General features: G+C 40.7%; 2 protein-coding genes across 2 annotated transcripts; one reads left to right on the top strand and one right to left on the bottom strand.

The window, feature by feature from the left end:
* Nucleotides 1-2,937: 2,937 nt before the first annotated feature.
* On the top strand, nt 2,938-6,624 carry mrpl18 (mitochondrial ribosomal protein L18). The gene is made up of 4 exons (XM_049585624.1): nt 2,938-3,197; nt 3,314-3,488; nt 5,356-5,590; nt 6,347-6,624. The coding sequence occupies exons 1-4, from the start codon at nt 3,110-3,112 to the stop codon at nt 6,422-6,424; spliced, it is 576 nt and encodes a 191-aa protein (XP_049441581.1). The 5' UTR covers nt 2,938-3,109; the 3' UTR covers nt 6,425-6,624.
* A 37-nt stretch (nt 6,625-6,661) lies between these two features.
* Nucleotides 6,662-23,381, bottom strand: si:ch211-203d1.3 (protein phosphatase Slingshot homolog 3). The gene is made up of 17 exons (XM_049585623.1): nt 23,225-23,381; nt 21,931-22,093; nt 20,558-20,595; nt 20,269-20,455; nt 17,953-18,068; nt 17,752-17,820; nt 16,917-16,982; nt 15,883-16,065; nt 12,723-12,816; nt 12,458-12,586; nt 12,172-12,218; nt 11,873-12,019; nt 9,953-10,153; nt 9,570-9,798; nt 9,377-9,478; nt 9,192-9,278; nt 6,662-8,163 (listed from the first exon to the last, which is right to left on the bottom strand). Exons 2-17 carry the CDS (start codon nt 21,976-21,978, stop codon nt 8,041-8,043), a joined length of 1,866 nt encoding a protein of 621 aa, XP_049441580.1. The 5' UTR covers nt 21,979-22,093; nt 23,225-23,381; the 3' UTR covers nt 6,662-8,040.
* Between the last annotated feature and the right edge of the window lie 288 nt (nt 23,382-23,669).

The following is a 23,669-nucleotide window of genomic DNA, read 5'->3' as shown; positions in this document are numbered from 1 at the left end:
TCGTATTGTCTCATTCACTGAACATGCTACAAGTATTTTGACATGTATGTATAATTAATTTGCCAGTTAACCAGTGAAGGGGGAAGTATTCAAATCCTTTACTTAAGTGTTAACACAAGGGTTCATTCCAGTAACTCCAGACCATTGCAAGTAAGGAATCTTGCATTCAAAAAGTACCTATTAACAGTGTTGGGAAGGTTACTCTAGAAGTATAAGAGGTTACAGATGAACTGTTGATGTAACTATTTTAATTACTTAATCAAAGTAATGTGATTTATTACATGTGATCACTTTTAATTTTCTTTTCTAAAAAATGTTTTTAACTGGGCAATACAGCTGAGAAGTCCTAAAAACATAAGTGCATAGCCTAAAATGTTGCAGTCAAATATGTCCCAGTGGCTTTGCTGCCCCGCCTTGTCCAGAAATATGCCAAAAGAAGGAATCCCTGCACGTTAAAAAGGTGCAAAGCGACAAAATCAATGTTACATTCTACCTATACTCTTATACGTTTTTTCCTGTGAAGAATATATTTGGATGTAACCCCTTTGTAATCACCAACATTTTCTTAAGTAACTATAATCAAATAACATTTTTTCTCAGTAACTGATTGAGTACAATTATAGCCTGTTCATTTTGTAATATAAAACATAACTCTTAACACTGTTACATGTGACTAGTAACTCACCAACGCTGCCAATCAGGCAGACATATATCTATGACATCACTGATTCAATCACAGTTATCAACATTTGAATGTAGCTGACCCAGGTCTTATTTAACTGGAGCTGCAATGTTAAGTTGATTAGTCAGTGACAGAAAATTAATTGGCAACTACTCGATGATTGAATAACTGATTTGGAATTATTAGTAATATCACAAATTTTGCAATTTTAAGAAAAAAAGCCAAACATTTACTGGTTTCATGTGAGAATTTGATGTTTTTCTTTGTCATACATGATAATAAACTGAATCTGTTTTGATTTTTGGACTGTTGATCAGATCAAACATACAATTTCAAGACGTTACCTTAGTCTCTGGGAAATTACACAGGGCATGTTTCACTATATTCTGACATTTTATTGACAAAACGATGACAAAAAGCCCTATTTTTAAATACCCTTTAAACTATTTGGGTGTTCATGTCTAATAATACATCAAATTTTTAAGATGATCACATGTTCTGTATGTAAAATCTGTGAATTTGCTGTACCTCTCAGATAAATGTAGTGGAGTAAAGAGTTTGTTAGAGCTGAAGAAGCCTCTTGGATGAGAGGTGAAACGTCTTCAAGAAACTTCAAGCAAGCAACGCTGCCTATGATACAGAACAGGAGACAGAACCACCTCAACTGGTCGCTTTCAATGTGATGAAGCAGCGGCTTTACTCCGAGCTCCCTCTGGATCTCTGAGCTCCTCACCCCATTTCTAAGGCTGAGCCCAGTCACCCTCCGGAGGACATTGGTTTCGGCTGCTTGTGTCCACGATTTCATTCTTTTGGTCACTACCCAAAGCTCATGATCACACAATAATATATTGCAATTTACAAAAATCGTGCAGCTGAACTCAGTCATCAAAAAAGTAATGCTGACATTGCACCTTCACACTAAATGGCACAATTAACTAGTACCACAACAGAATGAATCTTGTATGTTTCTGTCCTGTCCTTTCTTATTTAGTTATCTCATATTGGTAAAAATGTCTAGTACGTTCTCTCCCCAGATTTGTAAGACATTTTCTGAAAGACGATTCTCCCTTTTAAGTTAAATATTAACACACTTCTTAATCTTTAGGTTCGGCGAAAGTTACCAAATATTTTCAAGACAAAAGGCTCAAGTGCAAGTCACAAGTCACAAGTCATCGGTGTTTAAGTTCAAGTTGAGTTACGAGTCTTTTTTGATTTTGTCAAGTTGAGTAAAAAGTGACCTCTGAAATGTAGTGACGTATTACTGTAAAATAAAATAGTAAAGTACAAGTTGATGTAGATTAAACCAGCAAAAATTTATAGAAAAGCACAATTTTTATTCTGCTTTGAAGACATGTAGGCAGATACCTGCACAAGAATATAGCATAGTAACTGATGCAGTTACCTACATGGTTTTTTTTAAGTTGTTGCAGGAAGGCAATATGTCTGATGAACAGTCAATGTGTAAGACAGATGTTTTGATCAATTGCACCAACATAAAGGATGTAATACCATTTTTAGAGACATGATGCACTACCCTACAACTTCTCACTGGCAATACCATGTGAATAGTCACTTTGACACCATTAACTGGAAATTCATCTGGACTTACCATAACAAATATTTAGTCAACAATAAGGTTAGTGTAGTGTATCTTAAAATTATACACTTAATCTATCCAACAAATCACTCAAAACATATATAGAAATGATCTTTCTCAAGCATGTGTTCTGTAAAAGTGGCACAGGAACAATTTAACATTCATTTTATGAATGCATTTACGTAAAATACGTTGAATATGTTTTTGATGTTATGTGGAACTAAGATTAATTCACAGAGAAGAGGGTTTTTTTTTTTTTTTTACAATGGAAACAATATCTGGACAGAGGTCATGTCTATTTTGAATCTTATCATTTTTTATGATGGGTTTTATATCCATAAATGTAAATGGTCTGAAAGAAAATCTAAGATCCATCACTTTAAGCATGAAGTGAAACGTACTTTGAAACACCAACAAAAGGACTGGAAAATCAGAAAGCCATCGGGACTACGGTCATTTACAAAGCATTAAAAACCTCTTTTTAATTTGTAAGTATATATGTACCCCTTTTGTTGGTTGTTTTTCTTGTAACTAATTGCTTTTGTATACTTTAATGGTGATTGAATAAAGGAAGTTAAAAAAAAAGACAAAAGACATGTAAGCGGAACTTTCTGAAGCGCTGGCGTTTGTTTCTGTCAGTGCTGCTTCTAAATGAGCACCAAGTGAACCGGATGTTGTCTGAATGTCAAAGATGGCGCTGCACATGTCACGGTGAAAACCTATCAAATAGCTAGAGTTGGTATGTTTTCGTGTTTTTAAGGACTTAGCGTTGATAGTAATTGTTGACTGGACTTTGTATTTATGAGGTGAGCCCAGCTGAGGAGGAGGAGATGGCTCTGAGCGACATTAGCCGCAGTGTGCGGCTGTTGTTAGGTCAAATCCAACGATGTCGTCAAACTGTGGCCACAAACCAGACGGGTAAGTGAAACTATTTCCAACACAGCTGTGTTATATTCTGTAAACTACTCAGTTTAGAGCTACCTAACGTTACATACTGGTGTTGAGTTTATCTGTGCCCTGTTGTGTGGTGTCAGCTCGGTGTCTGAGTCAGCTCGCCTCTCCGCCGGAGGAGGAGCCCCGCGCGGATGAAAATGAAGCCGTGAACCCGACCTTCGTGAACAGAAACCCCCGGAACCTGGAGCAGATGGCTCTGGCTGTGAAGGACCGGGGCTGGAAGACGTCCTGGCCTCGCCGGGAGTTTTACCACAGGTGTGTGTGTGTGTTGGGATAAAGCTGCTTCATGATAGCTGTTATATAATATCAAGTGTTAAATAAATGTCCATCACACTGTCACACAACGACTGTCAGTTACATATGCGAGACAGATAAATGTGATCATGCTGTAAAGCAGAGATTGGACCAAGTCATTGTTTTGCAAGGTACATGTGAGTCTCAAGTCTTTGCACTAGAGTCCCAAGTCAAGACAGGCATGTCTCAAGTCCTCAACAAGTCACACTGCACTCTTCACCAAATGTAATGCCATTTTAACAACAGAACAATTACATCCATCCATCCACTTCTATTGGCTTTTTCGGGGCTGGGTTGCTGAGCCGTTCCCAGCCGAGATGAGATATTTAAACCCTCCAGCATGTTTTGGGTCTACCCCAGGGCTCCTACCAGTTGGACATGCCCAGAAAACCTTTAATGGGAGGCACATGTTGGTGAACATTCTCAGTCATTCAGGTCATTGTAGTCGTAGGTGCTATATCATAGCAACTGGACTTGCTGACTTAAACATTGGTAAAACAAAACAACCACTCCACAAACACAGGAGAGCCAGCTCTTTAAGTCAACGCCAAGACTGAGCTGCCCATGTACATCTAAAGGAGACGGGACACTCTTTTGAGGACAGCGATGTTCACATGTTGTCCAGAGAAGACGGATGGTCTGAAAGATGCGTGATAGAAGCCATCAATGTTTAATTGGAACGGTCGTCATTAAACAGAGGAGGTGGCTTTCGTCACCACTTATCACCCACCTACAATGCAGTCCTGGTATCCCTCCACAGACACAGAGTTTAAAGCCAGCAACTCCGCACCAGTCTGTTAGAGCTGAAAAAGCCTCTTGGCAACGCTGCCTATGATACAGAACAGGAGACAGAACCACCTCAACTGGTCGCTTTCAATGTGATGAAGCAGCGGCTTTACTCCGAGCTCCCTCTGGATCTCTGAGCTCCTCACCCCATTTCTAAGGCTGAGCCCAGTCACCCTCCGGAGGACATTGGTTTCGGCTGCTTGTGTCCACGATTTCATTCTTTTGGTCACTACCCAAAGCTCATGATCACACAATAATATATTACAATTTACAAAAATCGTGCAGCTGAACTCAATCATCAAAAAAGTAATGCTGACATTGCACCTTCACACTAAATGGCACAATTAACTAATACCACAACAGAATGAATCTTGTATGTTTCTGTCCTGTCCTTTCTTATTTAGTTATCTCATATTGGTAAAAATGTCTAGTACGTTCTCTCCCCAGATTTGTAAGACATTTTCTGAAAGACGATTCTCCCTTTTAAGTTAAATATTAACACACTTCTTAATCTTTAGGTTCGGCGAAAGTTACCAAATATTTTCAAGACAAAAGGCTCAAGTGCAAGTCACAAGTCATCGGTGTTTAAGTTCAAGTTGAGTTACGAGTCTTTTTTGATTTTGTCAAGTTGAGTAAAAAGTGATCAAATTCATGACTCGAGTCGGATTTGAGTCCAATTCATGTGACTCGCGTCCACACCTCTGCTGTACAGTTTTGTTGTTCTTCTTTACTCTGTATTCAACTGTGAGTGCACAGAATCAGAGGCAGCTCAGTGTGGCAGTATATACACCATGCTCATGTTCATACTGACTGTGACTGTGCGCGTACACCTCTATATACGCCCCTAATTTAATCACCCAAGTCCCACGCAAAGATCTTATTTTCAAGGGAGACCTGAGGACATAAAAATAACACTGACCAAACACTGACAACTGATCAAATTCTCTTTTACCAGACAGATAATTCTGCAAATCTAAATTCCTTATTTCCCTCCTGCTCCCTCACCTCTCTTTTATCATGTTTATCTCTCTTATCTTCTCAGGTTGGAGTTTTCTCGCAGCCAACAGTTTGTGACAGCACACGTGTTCTCCAGAAGCTCTCCTGACCCGGTGCTTTCGTGTTCCACCAGAGAGTGGGCACTGAAGAAGGAGCTGGCTTCCACAAAATGCGTGGCAGCGTGTCAGGCTGTGGGCGAGGTGCTGGCACAGCGATGTCAGCAGGCTGGGATCACGAGGATGGTGTACAGGGAGATTCCCTGGACGTACCGCTCTGAAGCTGTGAGTGCATGCAGCACCAACTGCTGCTAGACAACTGATTAGTGTCTTTTTTTCCCTTTTAAAGGGATACTTTGCCGATTTACATCCAGTTTTGTATTATAATAATGTGGGTAGTAGGTTTAAGTGAAGTGTGGTAAACCTCCCTCCATCTTACCAGCGGCCAGATCTCCCTGGTCATCATCCAGCGAATTTTTGCTGGCTCTACGGCTGTTGCTAGAACTACAGATTGTACTTACACATTTCTGTATGCCCGCCATCATTGAGACAGTAGTAAAGAAGCAGATCAAGAGAGTCCTTCCTCTCTCTTTCACTCTCACAGATCAAAACAGTAAAACTAGGCGGTGCTGATCAAATATAAACCAAGATTCTGTCACTGTGTTGCCCATAACTTACTTAAAATAACCTCAGAAACATATTTCAGTGCAGTTTAGCTGTAACATGAAAGTTTGTGAACAGGAAGTGGGCGCCATACTGTTTCCTGCACAGTGAAAACGTGGGCTACAAACAAAACTGAGATTAAACAGTAAAATAAAGTAGCGCTGATTTCATATGAACAAAGATTCTGTTACTGCAGGAACTAGTTCTCGCCTCAAATGTTTTCAGAAACCTATTTTATCTTACTTTTTGGTTGTTACTAGCCGGCTGCCATATTGTTTCCTGTGTCAAAACAGCCAAGCTTACATTTTCCAGCAGTGAAATACTTCTTAAAGTCATCATGCTTCATGTTTATGTCTCCTTTGTTTTTTTCTTTCACAGGTTCAAGCCTTCAAGACAGCACTAAAAGAGGGAGGAATCACCCTCAGTGAGCCCAGAAGGAAATACATCGGCACCTGAATTTATCACATCTGTTTTGTTAAAATGTCCTCTGTGCCCCTTACTCTCTGCTCTCTTGTGAATTATGACTGTACTGTTTATTAAGATGACCAGCAATACAGTAAATGACAATATAAACTGAAACAAAATGAGTATTCAAAGTAAGGCTGCTTGTCCCTGTGCTTTGTTGTGTCTTGATATTAAAATGTTTCTGAACAGAAGCAACTCTGGTGAATTATTCAATAAAGAAACAAAGTGTTTGCTTTGAGTATGATCGTTTATTTTTCCACTCATAGTGCTTGTCGTAAACGAGTGAGGTGCAGACAGCAGAGAGCTTAACACAACAAGATGTGGACGAGATTTAAAAATAATAAATGATCATTTTATTCATAGTACAGTGTGATGTTGGCTCAGGCAGTGGGAACTCTGTGTGTGTGTGTGTGTGTGGGATTATAAAGTGCATGTTTTCTTTAACAGTGAGCATGCAGGTTAAATGAAGCTTTAGCTTGGGTCACTGGTAACACCAGCATGAAATAAAAAATATTCCATATCAGCATCCAGTGATCAGAAGTGTGAAAACGGTACTCTGAATAATTTACCTCAATCCATTAAATGTCAATATAAATACACAAGAAAATCCTCAACACTTTGCTCTCACATGTTGGTATAAAAACATAACATGCACCTGGGTAATCAGCATAATGTGTGGATACATATATACTTCTGTGTTATGCATACATGCAAAACTTTGGGAAGTCATATTTATACTGCAATCAGGAACAGTACAAGATTCATACAATACGCAGCCATCACCTCGTAATAAAAACATTTAAAAACACCAGTCATAGAGTCGTATTTCATTCTCAGGGTGAAGGCACTCATACAGCCCTGGTGTTTAAGTAAGGTGAATAAAATAAAGTGGGTTACACTGGTTCTTAACATACTGACATGATAAAGATTTTAGATTTAATATAGTCATTCATTGGCACATTGGAGAACATTGTTTGGCAAACAGGCTTCTGCCATAAAACTGGCCCTGACTTGGTCCATGATGCACAGCTTAGATACAGTGAGATCCTCCCGTCTTACAACAATGAACGTCTTGTGAAAATATGAAAGACATTTAAAACTGTCTACCTGGTGTTGGCAGCATACAGCCTCGTATTTACAGAGGGAAAGAAAGGAGGACAGTAATTGCATAGATACCTCTTGAGTGGTGATGTGAGAGCTGAAGAAGGGAAGAGGGAACAGGGGGCGCTACATGGAGGGAGGGACCGGTACGTCTGTATGTGGTCGGATATGTTTTTAAAATACTGAAAAAACCATAATAATACAGCAGTGTACACTGATAATGACTTCAGATATCCTGGCTTTCACTGGTGTGTTAATACTACAGCACAAATCCTTTCATCAGCAGTGAACATCAGCTTCAATAATCATGAGAAGAGATATGCAGTAAAACATAAATTAAAACTTTCAATGATCTAAAATATAAAGCCAGAGCATATCAGTGTATAAAAACCTTGGCATATTACCAGCGCACACTTTCCTTCTGGTGTTTTCAGGATTTGTTTGCCTCCTTTATGGGTCCGCCTCCCTCTCCTGTAACTCCCTGCTCTTCTGCCTCTTTGATCACTTTAGGGATTGCTTTGACCAACGTCCGACAGGCTTCGTGGTTCAGGTGAAACATCCACACATGCGTTCTGGTGAATGAGACTCCGTCGTCCTAGGCTACGCCTCCGCCGCGGACTCCCAGGCAGCTTGAAAGCAAGAGAGAAGTAGAGGAGTAGCTTATAGAGCAGCTAACTGAAACTTTGACTGTTTTTCAACCTGAAGAGTATAGTTAAGATTTATTTTAAGTGGGATTGTATGAGGCACTTATCTATGGTCATTATATTACCTACAGTAGAAGACACTTGGCACATTTCCAGTTTGAAGAAGCAGGCAAGAGAACAAGCACAGAGCTAAATAATGTTCTGCTGTGAATGGGGATCACATCAAAACATATTGTTCCCACCTAGAAAAATCAATATCATTTAAGTGTACCCTATTCATTTTACCTTGCCGTCAGACAGCCCTTTCAGACTGGGAACTAAAGCTGTTATCGAGGCTCTCTTCAAAGCCACACTCCATTGAGAAAAACAGTGATTTAACACTGCAGAACACAGGAGCTGCTGGTCTGTCGCTGCATCCATCACTTAGTTAGTTTGTGTTACTGGTGACTTTGGTGTTTGAAAGAGGTATTCTGGATTCACAATAACACAAACAAACTAACTGATCGAGGCAGTGGTAGACCAGCAGCTCCCGTGCTCAGCAAATTAAAATGACTGTTTTTGTCAATGGAGTCTGGTGGCTTTGACGAGAGCAAAGACGGGGAACTGAAGCTATTAATGGTTTCCCTGTCAGAGAGGGCTGTCTGACAGCAACGTCAAGCACTGAAAATATTCTAAATACGGTGTACACATAAATCAGTACTGATTTTTTTAAGTGGGCCTCTTTTTGGGTGGTTCTGCTGCCCCTGTCAGAGGCGGTACATTGCTTAGCTTCGTGGTGGTACTCCAAACTTAGGGTGTGCCGGCCACCATCTACTGTAGGTAACACACTGACTATGAAGAGTACCTCATACAACCCCACTTTAAAAGATCCCTTCAAAGTGACACCCTACTACCGCTAAACTAAGATACTTGTATAATAAATACAGGCAAGATCACAAGACTCTAATAACAAATTTGTGCGTACATCAACTATGAACAGCATTTAAGAGAGACTGGCACTCAGCTCCATTTACCTGTTCACGCCCTCTATCCTCATCACTGATGGACTGCATGAGGGAGAAGAGGTTCATCCTGCCGCTGCGATTAACACTCGGAGTGACCTTGAGATGAGAAAGAAAAAGAGCATCCAGTGATTTAGTGAAGGAAAACCACATAAGAGACACAGCGTATGTGTGTAACTACATTTGTGTCTGCTCACCTTTTCTGGTTCATTTACTGTGATAACAGGAGTGACACCAGCTGGCCCTGTCTGCCCAGGCCCCTGGTTGGTCTCAGGCAGGGGGGCGGGCTCTTCAAACACCTGGGTGAGTTTGGGAAGGTAAAAGGGTTGAAGATTAAAAAACAAAATCAGCAGGATTTAAAATGCTGATATCGCTGATGTGAAGAGTTACCTCTGCATCATCTCTCTCATCTGGGCTACCTATATCTTTTTCATCTAGACTATCTGCATCCTCCTCGTCACCCTGCTCAGAACCTTCAAGTCCGTCATCCTCCTCTTCCTCCTCTTCTTCCTCTTCTGCCTCCTCTGGCTTTTTTTCTTCCCCTCCCTCCTCCTTGCGTATTGACTTTTGTCTTTGGTCTCTTGACTTTCGCCTCCAGAGTGCGCTGTGACGCTGCTGACTGGAATGATGAGGGAACACAACACAATCTTCACATGAGCCCACATCTCAATACCTAAATAGCCACAGACAACAGCAAACTCAAAAAAATGTTTGATGTTGTGTTGTAATTTTTAGATTTTGGCATTCCTCACTTTGGAAACACCATGCCTGACCTTGCGTTGAGAATGCCGTTGTAGGTCTGCAGCTGCTTCATGAAGCCTTCGTTGGGCTTGACAATGGACCGGCACTCCCTAACGTAGGACAACGCCACATCCAGAGGCCAGCGCTGCTGCTTCATGGCATAGGCGATCACTGTGGATGCAGAGCGAGAAACACCCATCTTGCAGTGCACCAACACCGCCTGTCCACTCTTCCTGCATCACACAGAGATCCAGAGAAAGTCACTCAGTGGTTTAGAGATTTAACTTGACAAGTAGTGGTGAACTGATTAACTGAATGGAAAGTGTGACACCTCAAATTTGCAATATTGGTGATGAGGCAAAGCTGGGAACAAAGTAGATGACATAAAGAAGTGGACCAATATTTTGAGAAATGCACTCAGTCACTTTCTGGCAGAGAGTTAGATGAGGAGCTAGTTAGCTTAGCTTTTCGTAACGGCTGTGAACAGGAGGAAACAGTTAGCCTGGCTCTGTCAATAGATAAAAAAAAAATCAGCCTACCAGCACCTCTAACTCACTATAAAACAAAGTATGTCTCATTTGTTTAATCTGTACAAGAGCCAATGTGTAGCAACACCATTTTTAGGGGGGTTATAATTGGGAATATTTCTAGGCCAGGCACAGTATTTTGGGTTGCCAGGCAACAGAAACAGTCCAGCAATTAGAGAGCTTTAGAGATGCTGATGGGCAGATTTTGGTACCATCGGTCAAAGCTAGGCTAGCAGTTTCTTCCTGCGAGGCTAACCATCTTGTGAGTCCAGCTTCATATCTGGCGGACAGAAGTAAGTGTGGTATCAATCTTTTCTTCTAACTCCGCAAACTTATACTTTAACAGACTGAAATCGCACTGTGTATCAGTACGGGCAGTCATCATATCACCTTTTAGCATCAGGGGATTTAGTGTATCATTGAAACATGTCAATGATGATATGGTATTAAAGGGAAAATTTGCCATATGGATGACCAATCAGTGTTGATAAATGTAGCCCATTGAAGCAATAAATTCCTCACTGCATGCTACGCTGACTAAGAAAGTGGACTTCTACTCGTGGAGCTGTGTCGGCAGTGCCTACATGTACCAGGATGTATTGTGTTTGAGATTCTGACAAAATAAAGTCAATCAATGGTCATCTGCCCTCTCGGCTCTGCTGGTCTTTGTTGTCTTTTTCTGTTTATCTGCTGAAGAAGGTCTCCTGCACACCAACTGTGTCCAAGTCAGGTGTAAACTTTCATGCACAGTAACAGACACACACAGGCTCTCTCTGGGTTGGTGTTGGTAACAGCATCCAACAATGACTACCCACACTGAAATCCATCGCAGCAGAATGATTCAGTTTCTATTGGCATCGGAGAAAATTTGAAGCAAAGGCACCAGCGATCAGTGTTTGCTCTCAGCAGCTCAGGTTCTGGAGGGTCCCCGCTGGCTGTATCTTCTTGCACGGTTAATGCAGCCTCAGCTTTTCTTTGTTAACTATCTTTGGCTCAGTACTCTGACTTGAATAAGTATGGCTGAGAATCCAAGTGTATCCTCGTCCAAAACATCTTCTGCACTCATCTGAATGCCATTTTCGCTGTTGGAAACACAGTTTGCAATACAGAGCTACATCCCTGTCATGTCAAATGACGCCACTGGATACAGGAGGATCGACAGAAAACTCAGCTTTTTCTGGCAATAGAGCACGGCTGAGGAATTCATTGCTTCAGTTGACTACATTTACCATCAACATTGACTGGACATCCACAGAATATGTGGCCGAAATTTCCCTTTAATGTCCAGGAATTTGGCTGTATATAAATATGTTGTAATGACAGAAATGTGCTTGTCTACAACTTAAATCTGGAAGACTGCAAAATGCCTTTTTGTTAAGTTTGGATTTTAAGCATCTTCTGATGTGCTTGGGGTTTCTGGAGTACCTTGCAGTGTTGATGAACTGGAAAGTGTCTGTCCAGTAAGGGAGCAGATCGGTGGCTTCCACATCGTACACTCTGATGTTCATATAAGTGAAGGACTCTGGGAAAAAGTTGTCGATCTCTCTCGTCACATTCAGAATATAGCCCACACTGAAAAACATACAGACAGAAACTTAAAGCCACAGTGGTGGCTCAGCAAACACAGTGCACAATTCACACCATGTCATGAGACAATGGGAAATAGAGATGGACAACAACAATACACAGAGCTGTAGAGAAATGTCGCAGGTGAAAACACTGACTTGTTTTTCTGCAGCTCCTCAAAGTTAGCTGCGTTCCACTCAGAGCCCTGAAACCAGATAAATAAGAAGAAGGTTCAGTCAAGCGCAAAAAGGAAAGGGCTGACAGAGACGTCTTCCCTATCGCTGTCAACACAGATCTTCCACAAAGGGGAAGTTACAGTCACATGACAACATCCTGGTGAAAGCACACTTCCGTCAGTTTACTGACTAAAGCATGAGAAAGCTTTCTAGCCATTTTGGTGAAACAAAGCTTATTACTGTCTTTGAACTCCAGCAAATCACTCACCAGGTAAAGGTAGTCAAATATTTTGGAGGGTTTGTCCATCTGAGCCATGGTGACCAGGATCTCATTGTCAATGTACTCCTTGAAGGGTCTCATGTCGAAGCCCATCCTGGTCTCCAGGGCAGAGTGAACCTACAGCGGTGAAGGAAAGATCAAATTATACAGGCATCCACTCATTCTCTCATCTTTTTTGACATATTAGCTTCCCCTAATAGTTCTCTGACTATTTTAAGCCAACTTCCTCTTTATATCTGCCTGTATGTCTTACCATCTTAGATGTGAGGCTGTCCAGGTCTTCAGTCCTCATGATGTCTCTCAGGTGCTCTTTAATCAGCGCCTCATTGGAAATTCTGTCTGCGGTGCTTCCCATGCAAGAAGGAGCGAAACTTAAGTACAAGCTGATGTGTGTGCATGAGCAATACAATCTGATAATATCTTTCAATTTATTTACACATTTAAAGCCACTGAAAATTTGACTTTTTGTAAATATCGTAAAAATGCATACATGATTTCAAAACTGAATGTTTCGTTAAATATCTGCAAAAATCTGAGTGAAAATAAATGTTCTTGTTGATTAGAAAACATGCTGTGTATTCCAACCCCCACACTACCATACTGTTGAGTATACCAGAAAAAGATATAGTATGTCCCGATTCATACTATGCCAAAAATACCAGGATGTACTACTACATCTGGTCGGATTTTGCAGTACACAAGCCAGCATGCTTGTCTGGCTATTCTAACCCACAATCATATGTGCAGAGGAAGATATGTCACAAAGCCACAAACAGATGACAGTTTGATAATTCGTTGACAGCTTCACAGATGCCATAATGACAGATGACAGTGCATTAAAGTGACTTAATTAAGTGAACAAAATAACCATAAAGATTACCGACAACAAAAGGACATAACTATTAAATAACAAGGACAGAGAAATGCAGATGTAATTATACTGTCGGGATACACTATATAAGAATCTACAATGCATGCAGTTATTACATTAAAAGTTTAAACTACTCATATTGCAAATTAAATCTGCAGAGCTCTTCGGGGTTGATGTCTGTCTCTGGTGAACTCAGCAAATGGCGTTTTGTGCTATCTCCAAGCAAACAGATATATGAACAAGAGGGTAGTATGGCCTGACTGTGTGCATACTGCATGCAACAATGCATACTTTTTAAGAGCAGCTGCAGCATCTACCAAAAGTAAAGAGAAACAGTATGTGATTCAGAACGCACCCGTCTCCAGACTGTGAGGCAAATCACATACTGATTGACATCTCCCTCATACGTCACTTACATACAATATATAGCTTAATTTAATCTATAGGTAGCAAATTACATTATCAATCTCCATGTTCAGGACATCAGAGACATGTGATGTGTGGAGAGGAAGAGGCCGAGGAGGAAGGAGAGAAGGTACAGCTCCAGCTGCGAGAAGTAGCTGTTTCGCAAAATAATGTGCTCCCCACTAAACAAATAAAAACATGTGCAAATACTAAACCCTGATTTACTGCGGACACAACTCAAAGCTTCTAACTGAGGAAGAGCTGGCATTTCAAGTGAATGACAGACGTACAGGAAAGCTAATTCAACGAGGAAGCACACATGCAAATAAATCGGGCGAAGAGGGATTACAAAACTAAAGTGGAACAGCTTCTCAAGGACAAGGACGCAAAGGGAGGCGTGGCATGGAATAAAGACAATGGTTGGACTGATCTCACAGGGGACCAGCTCTACACAAACAATAAACTTTGCCAATGATTGAAATTGTGTTTTAAACATTATGAGACTGACAAACCACCCCAATTTGAGCCCAAAGGGGACTGGACAGAGGGTGGTGCACCAATACATGTGACGTCAGAGGAAGTGTGGCGCAACCTCTCACAGTAAACACAAGGAAATCCAACGGTCCTGTTGCGAGCAGTTGGGTTTTGTATTCACTAAACTCTTTCAACCATCACTGGACTTACGAACAATGCCGAGGTCAAGGGAAGTGTCTAAAATAATCCCAATGCCTACAAAGGCAAATCCCTCTGAATTAAATGATTTTAGACTGGTACGCCAGTAATCATGAAATGTTTTGAGTGAATTGTTTAAACTCACTTAGAGTCTGAAACCAACCATCAGTTGGACGCTTTACAATTTACATCGGTGTGGAAGATGCAACAGTAACACTTCTGAACCAGGTTTTACAAACATCTGGAAACCTTATGGAAACATCTCACGTGAGCATGCTGTTTGCCGATTTTTCATCTGCCTTTAAGACTGTCAAAGCAGACAGTCTATTGACAGTAAAGATGGGTAGTACGGGTGTAAATCATGAGGCAACAGCATCTCCAAGTCCATGGAGAATAGTCACTCTTCCATCACTCAGACTGGGGTACCACAAGGCTGTGTCCTCTCATAGCTGCTGTTCACAGTGTAAAGCAGTGACTGTGCTGGTTATCAGGATGACTGTATGCTGATAACATCTGCAGATGATGTGGCACTGACGATGAGACCCGTTAAAGAGCTGAGATTAACCACTTTTATAAGTGGTGCTCAGATCTGATTTTCAACACAAAGAAAACCAAAGAGATGATAATCACTTTTAGAAGGAACTCCACTTTATCCTCTAATTGACGACTATGCTGATACTGTTTTACAAGACCTTTATTCAGAGTATATTGACCTTTTGTATTTGTATTCAGCGAGCGATGTCGGTAAAAAAACAAGAACAAACTGGACACGTTTGTTAAACTTGGAGGCAAGATAACAGGAGAACCAATGTGCAGTATTACTCATATGACAGACTGGTACACATTTAATATCGCTCATAAGATCACAGCAGCACTCTTTATGCTCTGAGTATGCACTCCTACCTTCAGGGTGCAGGTACAAGCATGCTCACGCCACTTTTCTTCCTTAATGTGTTTTATCAAATCCCCAGTGATTATGTTTTTTATGACATTTTATGTGTTTTTTATGATGCATGCTTTTGTGTTATATGATGTTGCTGATGTGTATTTTAATACCGTTTTGTGCTCATTTGTGCAAAGCAGTTTTTGTGGACAACGACACCACAGCTCACTAAAAGCGTGGTCTGCTGCAGTTGGAAAATAAAAGAATGAGACGTTCCCATCTTCAGTGGTGGATGTTCACCTAGAGACATCACAAACAGCCTGACTGTACCTACTTGGGTGGGACAGTTGACACGGAATTTTAAAAGAAAGTTTACAAAAACTTTCAGGACAATATTTTTGAATTTGTATTTCTAACTAATTCCTAATACTTTTTAGATGCTTACTAATATGTACATCAGACCCTAAAATGCAGAGTTATTGTGGATTTGGGTTTCCAGTGGCTTTAAAGCAGACGTGGACTGTAACTAAATATATTTACTCAAGCGTTACCACAGTTTAGAGGTACTTGTACTTTTCTTACCTCTGTCCACTACTGTCCCTGCGGACTGACTCCAGGTCGTTCATGGCCTCCCACTCATTGAGGCAGTAGCGGTCTGACTCAGTGTGCTGGTGGTAGTGCTGGGCCCACTCCAGGCCATTGCCTGGGATCACTGCCGCCTTGACCGCCCGCTCGCAGCAGCCATGCAACGCCTGCAGCACTGACCTTACAGCGGTGGGAAGGGGAAGGACAGAAGATGAGAATAATAATAACAATATAATACTACTAATAATAATAATACACTGGACTTATATAGCGCTTCTTAGGATACTTGAAGATATAGTATCCATAGGGAGGTAGAGAGGGAAATAATGCAGAAAGGGCAAAGTACACTAATTTTAAAGGTTGTAGGTAGTTATGAAAAGGTGTGTTTTAAGGAGTTTTCTTGAAGGTGAAGAGTGAGGAGGAGTCTCTGATGTCTATTTGAGGACATTAAAAACCTCCTGGGTTTCCATACATTTTTATGGACAAAATGTCAAAACTTTTCCATAACTTTTCAAGGACCCATATTATTTTTTTCTCTTGCCCAACTTGCCTGCCATTTTTCAAACATATCAAATTCAAGTTCTGTTCAAAGATAATTCCAGCTACCTGGCATACAGGGAGGGAGAGACGAACCCAGAGAGAAAATGACGAAACGTACATGATGGTAAACAAAATGATGCCACACATGGACGCATATTAAAGCTACATTCAGTCCACAGCTAAAGAAAATGAACTTGCTGATATGTTACATTACCTGGAGGAGGGTTATCCACAGAAAATTGTTGTAACAATTTCATTCCATGCAACAAAATTCCATGCCCCTTCCAAAACCTTCAACGATTTTGACTAATTCAATGACTTTCCCAGGCCTGAAAAATGATGACTGTGAAATGTCATGACTCCTCCAGGCAAGATTTAGAGCGAGGGCAAGTAACAATTGATGAGATGCTTTAGGAAGTGATGAGCTGGATAGCATAGGAAGGACATCAATGTTTTAACATTAATACATGGATGCCACAATTGTCACTCACCACATGGTCTGCATGGAAATAGGTTTAAAAATTCTGGTCTCTTCTGCTGTTGTCACGCTAAAACCACTGTGGGGGAAAAAAAGACAGAAGTATGAGCTACTGTAATGAGAAGAATGAGAGAAGTGAGAAAGTTACACTGATAAGAAGCATTACTGGAAGAAGACACAGAGACAATTCAGTGTAAATTAGTGACGGTTCCTGTGAAGAAAGCACAGAATGGAAAATGTGAGGGGGGGTGGGGGGGATTAGCATAGCCGGAGGTGTGAACCAGCCTGATGAGGGTGAACATGGTGGTGTGACATGGCAGCCAATCAGAGCATCTTTTTTGGCACTCAGTGAGAGACAGCAGACTAGAAAACACGAACTCTCAGCATTACCATAACCTTCTCTATATTCTCATCCGAGAATCGACAACTAAGAAGAACACTGTTTGACCACAAGCCAATAAACAGCCTCAAATATTATAATCAAAGCATGTTGCTGAGGTCATTAAAATTTAACCTAAAACTGAGTTGGAGTGGATGCTTGAGACTGTGGATGCATCATAAAGCAAACAGAGAGTTGTTTACAGCTACTAACTTTTTCCTCACTGATACAGAACGAGGCTGACCATACTTTACTTTTATTGCAAAAACACATGACCTCCATGCTTATGTAAGGGTCTGAGTGAGTGATAGGAGCAGTTGTAATTCATGGAGAATGATTCAGCTCCATAAATAGTGACCATTACTCATTCACATTATCTCTGGCCACAATCCCAGACATCAGGCTGCACCGTCTGTGCTGCAGCCTCACAAACATTCATTCCTCATTCCCTTTGTTGAATGTTTCTTACCCGTCCCCGTCCAGGTACACCTGTGTGTCGCTCCAAACTGGCAGCACCAGGCCGATGGTGCAGTGATCGCTGCAGGAGGACACAGACAAACAACAAGACCAGGAAGGAAGTTTAGCTCGTCAAAGCTTAAATCAGAAATTATTAACTGAATGGAAATCTTATCTTTGTGACACGCTATACCGGCATCTTGATTACACACACCTGTCTGAGCTGGGGAAATCCATGCCCAGCAGGATGCTCTCTTGTTTGTTGCTGAGGGTGGAGACAACGATCAGATACCTGACTCTGACCGAGCTGATGGACTCCAACTGCACCGCCTGCGTGAGAAGGGAGACAAAAAGGAGGACGAGAGGAGAATGAGCAATTAACGCACTTTATACGCAACATGTTGTGGTTTCCACTGAAGTCTCAGGTTACCCATTAAACCAAACAAACCTGTCTGATTGCACACAGTGCAAAATATCCTGTGCAGTATATTTTCTCTGGCCTTCCTGGAAAAGTTAAATCAGGGAAGTGAATGTTGTGTTTACCGAGAAACACACACTGGCTACCGTCCACTTAAAGACCCACTTGTTTTCACTTGTTTTAGCTCATTGACTCCAAGTGCTTTATATTTCACATTATTCCTCTTAAAGCAAATATTATGTTTTAGATTGTTTTTTCCCTGCCATCCACATGACCTCTGGTTTAAAAATATTTAGTCCATCACACGTAGTCAGCTGTTATTTTCTTTGACTAAGTTCCACAACTGATTCAATATAATACAGCTGGAAGTGTTGTATTCAAGTCCTCGTGAGAAGCTCTTCAACCCATGACCATAAGAGCTGACTACTGAACAATAAATGATCTGATGTAAGATTGTCATCACGTACATGTTTGTATATTTTCTATATCTCAGCTGTATAACCCTGCAATAATAACACGACTAAAATCTTTAGCGTGATGGATTACCCCCATCAAAAATGTTTCAGGTCTCTGCAGCACATTTTCATGGTTTGGAGCTGAAATAAATCCAGCAGCTGCCTGCAAAACTTAATGGTCAAAGTCAAAATCTGTGGAATGCCTTGGAAAGTATCAGTAAAATGTTGTTTTGGTTGAAATATGCAAAGCTACCGTTATTGTCCATTGATGTGAAATTTGCATTACACATTTACAAGTGCTGGCACATTATCATATTTTCACTACATGATTATTGTGGCCAAAAGAATTCATGATATCAATGCAAAAGTTTTATAAAATCTGAAAACAAAAAAGTAAATCCTCTATTGCACGTTTTGTCTCATTTTTTGGCAAATTAATTACACTCAAAATATGGGATTAGGGAGGTGGAGAGAGAGTCTGTATCAATGACTGCACAATTACACTATATAGATAGTGAAAAAGGCAACTAGATGGTGTTGGGGAGGCAGACAAAGCAGGAGTGAAAAGAAACTGACATGATGTAATGATGTTTCGGCGCTAGAGGTTGCCGCTTGCTCACAACACCCCTAATGTTGACAACTACTTTGATCTGACTTAAGCTTTGACTTAAGCTGCGATGCAACACCGATGCAAAGGGCACTTATCCACAATAGGGAACTTAGTTAGGCTAGACTAGTGAAACTGTGGTTCTGTGAACTGAAAATGAAAGTACAGTGTTTAAAGCATATATTTACAATAGGTAACCAAAACAATCCTCTGCAGCTATGATGTCCTAATAATCAATCATAGGCTGCTGCTTATAATTTACAGCCCTTTTTACAATGACTGTCTACCCGATGTGTCTCATTCACAGCACACTATCCACCTACACCTGTGCAATTAATCATATAATAAATCACAATCAGAATCAAATAAAATTGATGAGGTGTGAGAAACTGAATTTAGAGTGTCTGCTCTGATGCTTCAAATCAAGTTTTATCTAATTTACAGGTTAACTGTTGGACCAATGACATCAACCTCACGAGTAGTGGTCGGGTCTCTGACTGAACAACAGGTTAGTTGTAATACAGAGGAAGTTAATTACTCCAATAGTTAGAGCTGCTGATGCGAGTGAACTCAACATACTAATGTTATGACCTTTACCTGAGATATGATTACACATGTTCATGAAACAAGTTTACTAACCAGAAAAATTCTTTCTGCAGATCATTTGTCAACTTTTACTGGTCTGATCTGCAACATGTATGAACACTAGAGCTGCAGCAAATAACTGATTAGTTACCAACTATTAAATTAATCACCAACTAATTTGACAATCTGTAAAATTTCACTGATTCCAGCTTCTTAAATGTGGATGTTGTCTGGTTTCTCTAGTCTTCTATAACAGTAAACTGAATATCTTTGGGTCATGGACAAGACAAGACATTTAAGGACGGCATCTTGGGATTTGGAAACAATTATCAAAATTTTTCACCATTTTCTGACATTTCATTAACCAAACAACCGATCGATTAATGGAGAAAATAATCGACAGATTAATCGACTACGTAAATTATAGTTAGTCGCAGAGCTAATTTAAGAGCTAAGAGGCCTCACCAGCTTGATAGTATCTTCTGGTCGGAGCTGTTCAATCATGGCATGAATGTGTCTGTGCCGCATGTCTTGAGCTTTGCCGCCTTCCTTCACAGGAGAAGGTGGAGAAGGAGAAGTCTCCTCATCAAGGCCCGGCCTCTCGCCCTCTTCCAGCAGGAGGACAGCCCCCTTCACGAGGGCAAAGCTCTCCCTACAGACGGACAGAGATCACTTAGTATAATGCTACCAACTGGGAATCTTTTTGTCAGGACCATCTGTAATAAGAGGATAATTCAAAGATGGTGCACTTTACCTTTTCTGTAGTCTCCCTCTTCTTTGGAGGCTTTCATCCTTTAAACAATTAAAAGAACTGCATTATTTCTGTTAATGACAATGGTGTGTCTATGATTTCTATTACTGCATACTGTAATGTTTCTGTTGTGCAGGCTGAGGTTGACAAATGCTCATCCCAAAGAAACTTCCAAGTAGTTTCTGGAGTTGCAATACACTAATAAGTGTCATTTTCAAGTAGTTTTAGTAGTTTTTAATGCTCCCAAAACTGCACATTTCTAACTGGTTGAAAAGTGTTGACACACTGTCACAAAATTTCAGGGAACATTTGAAGCATGTGAGTGTGTGATGTCTTTCCTGTTGAGACGTGTGGACACAAAAGGCCGGAAAAGATGTCCAGTAATTTCTCGTGTGAAATGTGGTGCAACACAGATAAAGTGCAGTGGAAAGCTGAAGTGAGGAGGCAGACACGAAGAGTGAGATGTGAGCACAGGGAGGAGGACACTAAGGGTGTGTGAGGGTGGGGTAAAAACAACAATCATGACAGTGAAATAATAGAAGGATAAAAAATTAGAGAGAAACACAATGCAAGAACGGGGAGGGACAAAGAAGCAAGGAAGAGAGAGCAGCAGTAACAAGGGTTTAGAGAAAGAAACTTGAGACAGTAACATTACCTGTTACGCAACTGACAAGTCCAGACAGAGTCAAGAAAAAAAAATTAAAGAGGAGAAGTAGGCAGGAGCCAGGAGAGGAACGATAAGGGTTTGAAGAAAAAAAAAAAGGAGAGAACACAAGTTAAGATAGCAGAGTGATTAGAAACTTTGACAAAATGTGCAAAAATAAATGAGACTTGGACCCACAGTCAGGTCATTTAATGTTTAGTTGGCGATGACAAAAATCAGAGAAGAAGCCAGGCCTTGGATGTAAAGTTAAATAATCTTCATGATAGAGTGACAGAATGAACAGAGATAAAGTTAAGAGACAGAAGCTGATGATACAGTGTTTATATGATAATATGCATTTAACGAATACAGTGGCAGTGAGCATTTAGACAGACAGAAGCTTGATCCAATCACTCTCTGACATCACTGTAAGGAATGTGAATGGGAGCCAAATCGCCTTGATGATTCTATCTGTGGTATGTTTTCCCTGTAAGCCCATCAGTGCAGTCACATCCCTGCAAGCAACTAAAAAACAAAGCAGCCTCATTATCATTCAGGTAACGTAGCGATGAGGGATACGCCCAGGACTGACTAATCTTCATAAAGAACCCTGCAGGATCCAGCATGAACAACTCTTCAAGTTTGGAAAAAGCAAATTCATATCTGAGGATATGACGCTAAATGCCAAACTTATTTGTGTACATCAACAAAGTGTGGGGATGGGTGAACTCACTGGAGCGGTGGAGATGGATGGGAGCCTATGCAGGGTCAACAGAGCCATTGCAGAGTACAGGTCTGTCTCCACGAAACCTGCTGTCACTGACAGGCTCAGACAGGCTCTGCAGGTTTCCTTAGCCAAAAGTGTGCTGTGGGCAGGGCCAACAGTAGTATGATATCTGAAATGAGACATGGATATTCGGGTTTGATTACATCCAATCAACCTGCAAATACCAGAGATTCCTAAGGACAAGTCTGAAGATGTCAGCTTTAGGGAGTCCCATGAATGGAGGGAATAGTTTTTACAATAGTTTTACGGCTGCTTAATCCAGCAGAGGCAGAGTTGGGTAATGTAGGGATACAACCTCTATGGTAAGGGATATAAATACCATCAAAGACCTGTCACATCTTGTCACATCTCTGCCAGCATTGCTAAATAACACTGCTGCACCCAATGTAATAAAGTGCCTTGATATTTTAATAATAATAACTCCCTAGATTAGCATAAATCAGACTGATTATATAATCTATAAAAGGGTGACTCAATTGAGCTTAAAGAAAATGTCATAAAATTACATGATACATATGAATATCAAGATATAAAATAACACCAACTATGATGGATGATTTTATCCATATCTCCCATCAAATACAGGATTTATTGTCACACTTTAATACACTGGAATGCAGCTACATTCCTTAAGTGCCTCACAATTATATTGTGTGGGTAATAAAAATAAACAGATAGAAAAGACAGAAAGACAGAAAAATAACATTCAAATAAAGCTAAATCAGATAAAACAAACTACTGATGATTTTGTTCCTTCATGTACTTATGAGATAAGGTGTAGTGATTATTGATAAAGTACAGACTTGCAAATAAGGATATGTCACGGGTCATTATGCAGAGTAGATAAGCCAATATGAATCTGAAGCATATGCACAGTATATCATATTTATCTTCTCATACAGGGTTTACTGAGGATGTGGACTGCTGACCATCGATATGACAGTGTCAGTGCTGTAACGCCTGCATTATATCAGAGCAAGTGTGTGACATGGCTTCAGCTCGTTGAATGCAGACGCTCTGTTATATAATTGAATTGTTACCAAGTGAGTAACCATAACGAAGTGTTTTGGTCCTGGCTGACGAGCTATAAACGGACCTCGCTTCGTTGCTGCAACAAACCACCAACAACAAGCTCTGTAGCCTGTTACAACCAGCACAAGCTAACAGGGACCGGAACGTTAGTCGCTGCTAACATGAAGAAATTACAAAAACAGCCCATAAATACAGTTTATTTTCTTACCTTTCCCAGACTTTGTCCCCTCTCTGATTTCCTGCTCTAAGGACTTCTTGTTTTTTTTATTACTAAAGAACTGGGTGCTCCTTATTCCGCCCTCTGTCGAGAGTGAAGACTTCACCATTTACAGCGCAGCAGCTGATTACCACTGAGCTGAGGCAGCCCGAGCACGAGGACAGAAAGAAAAGGGAGAGGACAGTGACGTCATGCAGACCAACTGCCGGGTGCCGCATTGGACATAAAACACATTACCTTGAAAGGCAAAATAGCTTCAAATACAGATCTTGAGTAGTAAATACACAAATATTCAAAATAATCTTCTTGTTTTGTATGACAACATGACTGCCAGCCTGAAATATTCACATCATTTACATCAGTAGACTCAAAGTTCAGTACTACAATTGTAAAATACTCCTGTATTAAAAGTTTCACTTAAGGCAGCTTTATTTGC

Source organism: Epinephelus fuscoguttatus, linkage group LG9, assembly GCF_011397635.1.
Source record: "Epinephelus fuscoguttatus linkage group LG9, E.fuscoguttatus.final_Chr_v1".
NCBI lineage: Eukaryota > Metazoa > Chordata > Actinopteri > Perciformes > Serranidae > Epinephelus > Epinephelus fuscoguttatus.
This window is presented reverse-complemented; position numbering and strand designations above follow the sequence as displayed.